General features: G+C 40.6%; 2 protein-coding genes across 2 annotated transcripts in view; both read right to left on the bottom strand.

Moving 5' to 3' along the window:
* Positions 1-3,418: 3,418 nt before the first annotated feature.
* On the bottom strand, positions 3,419-7,491 carry LOC306786519 (DNA-directed RNA polymerase II subunit RPB3). Its single transcript, XM_079297419.1, has 9 exons — positions 7,341-7,491; positions 6,837-6,886; positions 6,530-6,598; positions 6,360-6,412; positions 5,072-5,200; positions 4,939-4,990; positions 4,217-4,385; positions 4,041-4,115; positions 3,419-3,936 (listed from the first exon to the last, which is right to left on the bottom strand). The coding sequence occupies exons 1-9, from the start codon at positions 7,424-7,426 to the stop codon at positions 3,792-3,794; spliced, it is 828 nt and encodes a 275-aa protein (XP_079153545.1). The 5' UTR covers positions 7,427-7,491; the 3' UTR covers positions 3,419-3,791.
* A 415-nt stretch (positions 7,492-7,906) lies between these two features.
* LOC306786641 (ubiquinone biosynthesis protein COQ9-B, mitochondrial-like) overlaps positions 7,907-10,000 on the bottom strand; it is an 8,066-nt gene continuing 5,972 nt past the window's right edge. Inside the window, exons 7-9 of the mRNA XM_079297438.1 lie at positions 9,145-9,300; positions 8,432-8,485; positions 7,907-8,182 (exon numbers count right to left, since the gene is read on the bottom strand). Coding sequence (XP_079153564.1) covers positions 8,147-8,182; positions 8,432-8,485; positions 9,145-9,300 — 246 coding nt within the window. The 3' untranslated portion in view covers positions 7,907-8,146. The remainder of the gene's footprint in view (positions 8,183-8,431; positions 8,486-9,144; positions 9,301-10,000) is intronic.

Below are 10,000 nucleotides of genomic sequence, written 5' to 3'. Positions count from 1 at the left end.
TGCATATTGCGAGGGCCCGCTCATCGCTGCTCGCAGCTTTAATTTCTATTTTATTTTTTATTCTTGGAGACAGCAGAATAAGCTGAGGCTTCAACTTTTAAAGTCCAATATAATTCGCTCTCCTCTTAGCTCTGTTGTGGTCTCCATCTTCTGAGAAAAATATCCAGCTCTTCAGCTGCTAAATGATCCACTATGTTAGCTATAGTTGCTAACTGTGTCTGTCTGCTGTTTGATGCTGGACAGGTAGTGAGTTTTATCTTTTGCTTTTGAATTTACTTTGAGATTTACAAATACCATTGTCATTTTCACAAACTACGTGTTTGTGTACCCAAGATGAGATTCACTCTTATTGTCCACCTCAGTGGAAAATTGTCTTTTCACTTCTCCCAAGTACAGCAAATGTACATGTGACACATAACAGAACACACCATTTAAAATATACAATAGTGCAAATGTGCAGGTAGCACATTGAAGCGGTATACCTAAGGGTTACCGATGGAATAACCCTCTTTATGGCATGACAGCTCTGACCGTCTTCACACTTGTGCATGTGTTTTCTTTTAGACCGTTTGGACTATCTCATTTTAGTGTTATAAACATAAAGTGCCTCACCGTGGACCAGTATCGCTTAAGTTTTTTCACAATGAGGAAATAGCATCAAAGTGCAACTCGTTTCTGAATAAAGGTTTTGGTTGATTTTCTGATTTCATTGCACTCGTATTTATTATGGACATGGGTGAGCGTAAGTCTCAATGGATAAAAGTACTGATGATGTGTGCTGGAGGGAGGAGTAATTGCCACCACTATCATGACTGTCTTTATGTACTCCAATTGTCATTATCATTATCATTTTTATGTCTCATGAATAATTATTTGTGCATGGCGTCAATGGGGTTGCCATTTTGAGTAATTGGCAACCAATTATTGACCTTTGATTGTATATTTTATCGATATACCAAACATTTGAATATAGATTTAAGGGTGATTTCACAGAATATAACTTAAGCTCAGAATCCACTTGAGCTAAAATATATACATGTTCTATCTTCTTCATAATAATCTTATCATAATTATTGTATTTATAGAGCACTTTTCAGAGTACTCAAAGAAACTTTTACACAACATTATTCACACATTAGAAGCAGCTCTGAAAAGGTTTTGAAAGCAGCATATGGTGCAGTCTCTGATGTGTTTGGCTAGAGAGTTCCAGAGGGATGGGGCCAGCTATGGAGATCAGGTCTGCCACCCCAGGTCCGGTGCTTGGTCCTGAGTGGTGGAGAGAGGAGGTTGGCATCAGAGGAGTGGAGGCTGTGGGTAGGAGTGTGGGTGAAGCAGGTTGGGGAGGTAGGAGGGGGCATGGTGTTTCTAAGGTGGAAATCGGCAGTGCGATTGTTTTGATTGACGTGGTATTCAAAAGAGAGGTTGCTGTCAAAAATAACTCAGAGATTGTGGATGTGTTGGGAGGGAGAAGCAGTGGAGTTATCAGTGTTGAGGCAGGAGCTGTGAGTGGTTTTGGGGAAGGATTTGGGACCGATAATGATCGTGTCTGATTTATCACAGTTGAGTTTGAGGAAGTTGGTTCACATCCATGATTAAATTTCAGTGAGGCATTGGTCAGTAGCGTGAGTTGCAGTAGCTATGGATGTCGTGCAAATGTAGAGCGGGATGTCAATAAAATATAAATTTTTAGGTTTTCATTATTTCTTTTTAAAAGTTTCAGGTCTTTTCTTGTGGATCACTCAGTTTCGTTAGAAAAGAGACAGTTGGAATAAGTAGCTAAGCTGAGCTGTTGGATGGAGTGTGTTTGCGTTTATGAATCAACGGTTGAGTAAATGAAACAGTCAAGTTGCGGTCAAAGCTAGATGACAACATTGCCCCATCCAGGTATATTACCACCAGCTGCCACTGGTGTGATATCCTCACCTCAAACAGCATTACGAGGAAGATCCACAGACGACAGCTATGCAGGGGCAGAGCAATCATATACTGTGTAGAAGAGAGAACAACACAATACAACAGGTTATTATTGCATTGTTTGTTTGGGCCAATTGTGTCGGTACCAGCGATTAGTTTCCTGGTATGAATACATCCCCTTCATCCTCAGAGCAGTGGAGAACCAGAGGGAGAAGAACGCTCCACCTGGTGGACAATAAAACAGAAACACCCCAGCAATGATGAAACATCATGAAGAGCACAATGAGTGAAACATTACTAAAGAACTTTGGGCTTCAACCTAAACTCCATTTGCGTAAGGGCTTTGAAACAACAGTGCCTGTAGGCTATAGTTGTCTTTTTAAAACTATTCAGCATGGGCAGATTATGAGACTACAGGCCCCTGGTCACAGACTGGTAAAAGGCCCCACCAACCCTACTCCATAGGCGCAAGACACACAGACGTTACAGCTGCTCTGCCTCTTTTTGTAGTAATTTTGAGTCTATTTGTAGTTGTTTTGTGTCTCTTTGAAGTAGTTATGCATTTCTTTGTGGTTTTGTGTCTGTTTGTGGTCATTTTGTGTCACTTACTTATTACTTTGGTGTCTTTGTTGTAGTTTTGGTCTGTGGTTGTTTTTAGCCTCTTTGTAATCAATTTGATTCTCATTGTAATTCTTTTGGTCACTTTTTTTGTCTTTCTTTTTTGTTTCTTTGTAGTCATTTTGAGTCTCTTCCTGTTTGGTACATGTCTCTTTGGATGCATCCCAAGTCTCTTAAATTGCATCCACCTTTCCCTCACTTGGTTCTTTTCCTTGCATCTCTCCGTGTGCGCAGCTCACAAGGTCTGCAGATAATCTTGAGTAACCCATATCCCCAAAACGATGATTAATAGCTCTGCAGGTAAGAGGGAAAATATGTATTTTTGACTGTGGGGTGAACTGTCCCTTTAAGAAGTGCGAGGATAAAAGTAAAAACCGCCTGCCTGTTGTCTCATGTATCTTAATGAAAAAATTATCTTGTAAGTCATTCAGTCTCGTAGGTGAATGATATAATAAAGCAGTGGTTCCTTTAGGTGTAGGACATCAGCAGACAACAGCTAAGGAGTGCTTTTACTTTGAAATACATTACCCTCCTGTTATTACTGTAGCCGTTTGTCTGACCATGAGATTCATAAACCTTGGAAAACAAAAAACAAAAAAAAACAAAGTGCAGTTCTCACATCCATCACGCCAGAAGGAACTGTAGATATGGTGGAACATAATATATATGGTAGTTAGCAGAAGGAAACAAAGTTCACAGTGCTGGCTATGTTGCTGTAGTTATACTATACAGACACAATTAAGATTTTAAAACATTACACTTATTGGTTTCTCGTGTCCTCATTTTCTTTTGTGTTTTTCCAGATGGTTGAACATTTGTACCAAAAACAAAACCCACTGACAAATTACAATAAATAAACACTAAATAACATATTACAAAGTTCCTCAGGACAGATTTATTTAAAACGTAACATTAACAAAATAATCATCTAATAGTGTAAGTACACCAACAACTAAACAAATCCTGTGTCATTGTGAGACACACTGACCTTGCATTGGATGCTTTAACACACACAGACACACAGCTTGAGTTGAAATTAATGCTGGTGCTGAAATCTGATATTTTGTACATGGATGTATATCGAAATAATGAGTGTCCATTTAAAATAATGAAACATTATCTTTTGCTCACAAATGCATACAGATCCAAGGCCTGTATCCAGGGGGAGGCTCCATCTAATTCCAGAAACAATGCGTGCACACACCCGAGCAGTGCTGAATCAGAACAAATGCAGGTCCGGTTCGGTTAAGGCGTGGCCCTTAGTTGATGGTGAGCACGTCACTCTGGATCTCGTGGCTCAGCTGAGTCTGCAGGTCACTGAGCTTCTTCTTGAGGACGGCCAGCGCCGACATGACGATGGTCTCTGGTCGCAGCGAGCCGCACGATTCCACGTTGTAAAAGAACCTGAGCGGGAAATGTCACAGATGAGCTGTTGGACTGTTTGAAGCAGAGACATATTTGTCTTACAAAAAAAGAACCTATATATAAATAATAATATAAAATATCACCTTTCGGGCTTTCCATTGGGGTCGTAGGGAGCCTGAACCTCATCCTCCTCAATCTCGGAATATTCACTCTTTGGCCTGGACCAGAGTGACACCAAGACGTCAATTCATCATTCGGCCACTGTGCAATACTATACATGAATGCAGTCACAGAGAGCCGTACTGAAATGAAAACGTACCACTCCTCGGGTCGTGGGAAGACCGTGTGCCTCAGTGCATTGTCTGGGTCGTACTCGAAGGAGACCCCCGCTGTTGGGTTCCACTTGGCGTGCTCCTTGCCGAAGCCCTTCTTGGCGTATGCCCTGAGCCGCAGCTCCTGACCCTTACGAAGCTTCACCAGTATAATGTCTACGTTGTTTCAGTGAATGACAAGAGGACGTGGAGAGAGTCAGGAAAAGGTATACGTTTCAAATGTTGTCATTTCAGAAAACAAGCATTTTAAAAGTTTATTTTGCTTTTGGTCTTGCGGACAGACCTGACAAAGCATGAAGTTAGAATTTTCACAAATTAGCTTCATTATGTAGTTATTTCGACATCCTTTTTATTTGTTTATTGCACAGAAAAATCTATTTCTTTTGGGTTCATACCGCTGTGGTAAACAAGCCAACGTGAAATCCACTGATGTTATGAACCCAGACAGCACGTATCTCCACAACATGTACAGAGTAGCAATAGAGGTTGTTTCAGCCATCTTTGATGAAACATTGTTGGTCGTCTACATGGAAGTATGCCCCCCAGGTATATTCAGGCAGACAGCATAAGAAAAATAAAGTGATTTTTGAACGTTAAAGCATGTAAACATGTTCTAAAAGAAACCCAAATACAATTATGAACCTGTAAATTAACACGATACGTCTTCTTTAACAGCCAATGTTCACCCTCAGGACAGCTTCAAGCTTACCATCTTGTTCAACGTAGTCGTTGGGGTCATTGTCTCGACTTCTGGAAGTCACCTGAAAAGCCAAATGACAACACGGTAAGCTTTTGCTTCCGCTCCCCTCTAATGACTTCAATAAGAAGGACCGAGGACTCACCGGGATGACTCTGGGGTTGTTGGACAAAAGATCACGTGATGTGACATGACGCGTCTGGTCCTCGGTACATCGAACGTCCAGCGTCAACTCAACAGAACACTCTGGACAAAAATCATCACAGGTACAGTCCTGCAGGAGGAGCAGAGAAAATATTGTCTGTCCTCTAGTAAACTAAGTTACAACCGGGAACAAACGCTGCCAAGACAGTAGTATAATATCCCATTATCATACACAATATTCCATTTCAAACGTGAGTCCTACGATGTGTTTAAAAATATATAGAAATATTCAGTATCTGTTCAGATATAGAGAGTCCCATGCAAATGCCAATGTACAGAGGTCCCATTGAGTTACATTGTGACGCGTTATAAATAAAAATGAGTATTGGGCGAAGGAAAATTCAAGTGAAATCTCATCACATTTCGTTTTGGCGAGAAAGTTGTTTGAAGGAGGAGTTTTCACAACGACATAAAATAGATACTAGAGGGAATTATGCGCTGTATAACTTCAACACAATATTCAAAATCGCTACTCCTTCGCGTCGAAAGGAGTCAGGTGAGGTGGTTCGGGCATCTAATTAGGATGCCTCCTGGACGCCTCCCACTGGAGGTTTTCCAGGCACGTCCAACTGGGAAGAGACCCCGGGGAAGACCCAGAACACGCTGGAGGGATTACATCTCCCAGCTGGCCTGGGAACGCCTCGGGATCCCCCAGAATGAGCTGGAACATGTTGCCGGTGAGAGGGAAGTCTGGGTCAGCCTGCTTGGCCTGCTGCCACCATGACCCGACCCCGGATAAGCGGAGGAAAATGGATGGATGGATGGATGGATGTTTTATGTAAATACGGTAACCACTATAGATTACTAGAACAAAGCAAAAGGATAATATCTTTGGGGCAGTGCATCATTTTTTTGTGGACGTTGGTGAAAGATATTCTGGAGCCATGTAGATCTGCTACCATAACAAAACAATAATTTAAATTTTTTTAAAAAATCTGTATCGACCAATATAGCTCATGGACGATCGGCAATCAATTTCGGCGGCCAAAAGAAGTGATCGAAGTATCTCTAAAAAGCTATATTTGCTCCCTTTTTTTCTGCTTATCTGATCTGAACTATGAGTTTTGTCATCCGTTGCGCTCCTACCTGAGGATCGTCTGTCCTCAGTCTGGAAGACCTCTTTGCAAAATCGTAATCATTTTTAGTCTGGAGTTTAAAGCGGAAAAACACCAGCAGTGGTTACTTAAGCATTTAAGGGTCACTGATCACTAATACGAAAGTAGACATACCCTAGAATACTGCATTTTGTCCACGATGTCATCACTTGTGAGAGGTATGAGACCTGACAACAAAGGGAAAACATCAATGTTGACCTCTCTGGTTATACTGCAACAATGCATGTACAATTACTACCATCAAGTTGCATTGGAAGCGCATCCTAAAACGCTGTGATACATACCGACTCTGTGTGCAATGAACTCATCGTGCAGTACTGATGAATTGGCATCGATCTGGATCCAGTCGATCGCTACAAATAAAGTAACACGAGTTCCAGTTAGACATTTAGAATGTTTTCTGTGGCATATTACTGTCAGACAGACTACATTTCCCAATGTTCCACTGTTGCTGATGCAGTCACACCATCTCAACTCTCTCCAACTTCATTTATTTTGTCACAGATAACTATTTATATCCGGGTACCTGAGACAACTTTTCACACAGTGACAGTCCTAATTCAGAATGGAGGCTAACAAAAGTCACTGTACCTATAGTGGCAACTTCTGACATGAAGACACGGCGGATAGAGTTTGCAACCCTGGAAAGGAGAAAGACGGATGTTTTCATCGGTTAAATGTTATAATAAGTAACAGAAATCACACTGAATTCATCATTTAGGTTGACTGGGAAGCATACGAATAACATTAACAAAACGACCCTCTCAGAACATTTACTTTGAATCTTTCCTAAACTCGTGTAACCCAGAATAGCAAGAGAATATCAACTCCCCTCTTGAATCGGCACAATGTACTTGATATTAAAACGGAACATTATAATATTTAGCACCTGTGTACATCTCTTACGTTAGCTAACGTTAGTTATCTTCACACAAATCTCAGTTACAGACAGCATTACAATTTAAGCGAAGTGCGTAACGTTAGCACCTTAGCGCGGTTATTTAACATGTATTGTTAATGTCTCAGAGAATGAGAGGAATAATGGCTGCTCTGTTGCACACACGCTCTTGAGTGGACAAATAAGTGAATACTCACGCCAAGTCCGTGTTTTCAATAACGAATTTGACATTCTCGTCCGTCAATTCTGTGATTTTCACGGTCGGTTGGTTAGCATACGGCATTATTGAAGTAAAATAGGCCTTAAAATTGACGTTATTATGTCGTCCACACACTCAACTACCGCTGCTTCGAGTTGAAGGCCTTCACGGAACTATTTACTACCCGCTGATTGGCCAGGAGATGTAAATAACAAAGCTGATTGGTCACGATGATATATTAGGCGGGTCCTTATTTAATATCCGGGTCACACCGTGCCTGGAAGGTCTTTTTCAAAATAAAAGCGTTCAATTATTTTTCTGTAAAATTGAAGTATGCCTTACCGGGGCGTACAATTTAATAGTACATTTTTTTATTATTTTTTGTTTGTAGGAAAAAAAGAAAATCCCAGTAACAATGCAGCAGTTTGGTGCAATATTTGTTTTTGGTCACAGTATCTTTTTTGACAGTCAAATATAATAGTGACTGAACGGCATTGAAATCAAACTATATAATGGAAGACTGAATTAACCAGACAATACAAAAACAAACACATAGGTTAAATACACAATATATAACTATAACTTTATTGAAGGTTCGATCCATCCAAAGAAATTAGATCATTATGAAACAAGTCAAGCCACTGGTCTTACAGGTGAACAGAAAGAGGCTTGTCACTATGGCTCGTGACAAATAGTAACACAATCCATAACCCGATATTTTTAGACTCTTACAGTTAATCAGAAATGAGAGCAGAAAGAAAATTGATCTTCAGCTTTTGACACTTGAGTGAGAGATGTTTTCCATCATCGCCTCTGGTTCAGTCCCGTGAGGTTCTTCAGCTGTAAAACACAAGACAAACAGCCACCACGTTTACATCCATACATTTAAATGTCTTTACATACTGTTCCAACAATCCAAACCTTCAGCGCTGCCTCGTTAAAACAAATCAAATGTATAACTCTTAATGCATGAAAGGAAAATTTCAAATTAAGATCGTAGACTGGACTGCGTATATACTTTTTAATGTAGGTGCAGGGATTTTGAAAAGACAAGTGCATATAAATGATGAACACGAAGCAAAGACTTACTGTAACAGCAGCTCCCATAAGCCCCTGCACCACTGTTTCACCAGTCGCCTGTGCCTACAGAATAAAGTGAAACACACTGATGGTTGAGGAGTCAAATGTCATTTCAACAAATTCAGGCCAACATGAGTCTATGTTTTACTCACTTCATTCTTAACTCATTGTGCTGAACTTGTACTATGTATTAAAGCATCTTCATCTTCCAGTTTAATCTTTCAGAAAAATAATTTTCTTAGACACTCAATCTGTGGCCGGTTATGTAATCATGATCACATGGTTGATTGTGACACATCACATCAGTCTGTCATGACTCAGTCCCTGCTGCTGCTTAGCTTGGATTATTAGCTGGCAAGCATGGAGAAATATATTAGCATTAGTCTACCTTTAAGTGACGCTAAACTGAGAAAATGATGACGACAGTCCCGAGTTTGGTTCTATTGAGAACACAGTTGGGAGAACAAAGTGTTTCGTCTCTTTGGATGCTAGCGAACGAAGCCATGAAGCTAGCCGGGCTAAAGCAACATCTGAGTACAAAGCACCCAGAATATCAGGGCAAAATAAACATGATTCAAATTAAAATGTCTCAAGTATTTAGGTTGAAAAGTTTTAAAATACAAATAGTTCCGATGGCATCACGATTATGAGGGGTCCTTGGGAGATTGTCTCCGCTGTCAAATGGTCCCTGGCCCCTGCTTCATGCGATATAAGCACTCTACCTGCTTGGCGGTGGCGGCCATGTTGACGACATCCTGAATGCGGTTGTCAAGGAAGTTCCAGGTGTCCTGGAAGTCTGGAGAGGAGTCCTGCAGCATCACCAGCTCCGTGGTGTTATAGATGCCCGTCAGCGCCGCCCGCTTGGTGTACCAGTTCATCTACAACAGAAGGACGTGGTGCAGAAAAGTTCACGTGGTACACTTTTGAAAGAGGCCTTACATTTTTCAATAGGGCCTTACATTACACAATCTACATACGGAGCAGGTCGTCTTCCACGGAGTCCGCCATCTTTCTACAGCAGCCCAGAATGGACACTGGCTCTACAGAGAGCCTTTCGTGGTTCGTTATCTGAAGGTAGTGATGGGTTCTGAAACCTGGTATTAAACAGGCCCCGGTGCTAAATACATGTGTTCTTCATTGTTGATTATTATCATTTATAAACTTCACTCAGAAATGTAATTTATTGTATTTACATTTTACATTCGTTTCCAGTGAGATATTCTTGATTGATTTAGTGGATTTGCTGTTGTAAACATACCTGTTGCTTGAATTTAGTTATATCTAAATTATAAATAAATTCAGTTCAGAATTCATTTGTTTTTAAAATTCTATATATCTTTTTAAAGACAATTATTTAGTCAGGTCAAATAACTGAGTATTGCTAAGAGTAGCACCTAGTTGTAAATCCTAAAGATACCTCTCTACCTGTAGGCCACCATAGTTCTCCGACACGCTTGGAAGGCGAGGGGGAGCAGAGGGGTATTTAGTTGGTTGCAACCTGCCACAAACCAATAGATGCCACTAAAACCTACACAGTGTTCCTTTAAAATATGACAGGAATAGTATGCATACATATAT

This window comes from Melanostigma gelatinosum (genome assembly GCF_949748355.1).
Source record: "Melanostigma gelatinosum genome assembly, contig: SUPER_1_unloc_2, whole genome shotgun sequence".
Classification (NCBI taxonomy): Eukaryota; Metazoa; Chordata; class Actinopteri; order Perciformes; family Zoarcidae; genus Melanostigma; species Melanostigma gelatinosum.
The sequence above is the reverse complement of the archived record's forward strand: the minus strand, read 5'-3'. Positions and strand labels throughout refer to the sequence as shown.

What these genes read in the sequence shown, in the direction of transcription:
- LOC306786519 (XM_079297419.1), bottom strand. Translation starts at nt 7,426, where the DNA reads ATGCCGTATGCTAACCAACCGACCGTGAAAATCACAGAATTGACGGAC. An exon ending in CGACTACGTTGAACAAGATG is followed by an intron (nt 4,386 to 4,938) that starts GTAAGCTTGAAG and finishes GAAACAACGTAG; the next exon opens with ACATTATACTGGTGAAGCTT. An exon ending in TTCCCACGACCCGAGGAGTG is followed by an intron (nt 4,116 to 4,216) that starts GTACGTTTTCAT and finishes ACTCTGGTCCAG; the next exon opens with GCCAAAGAGTGAATATTCCG.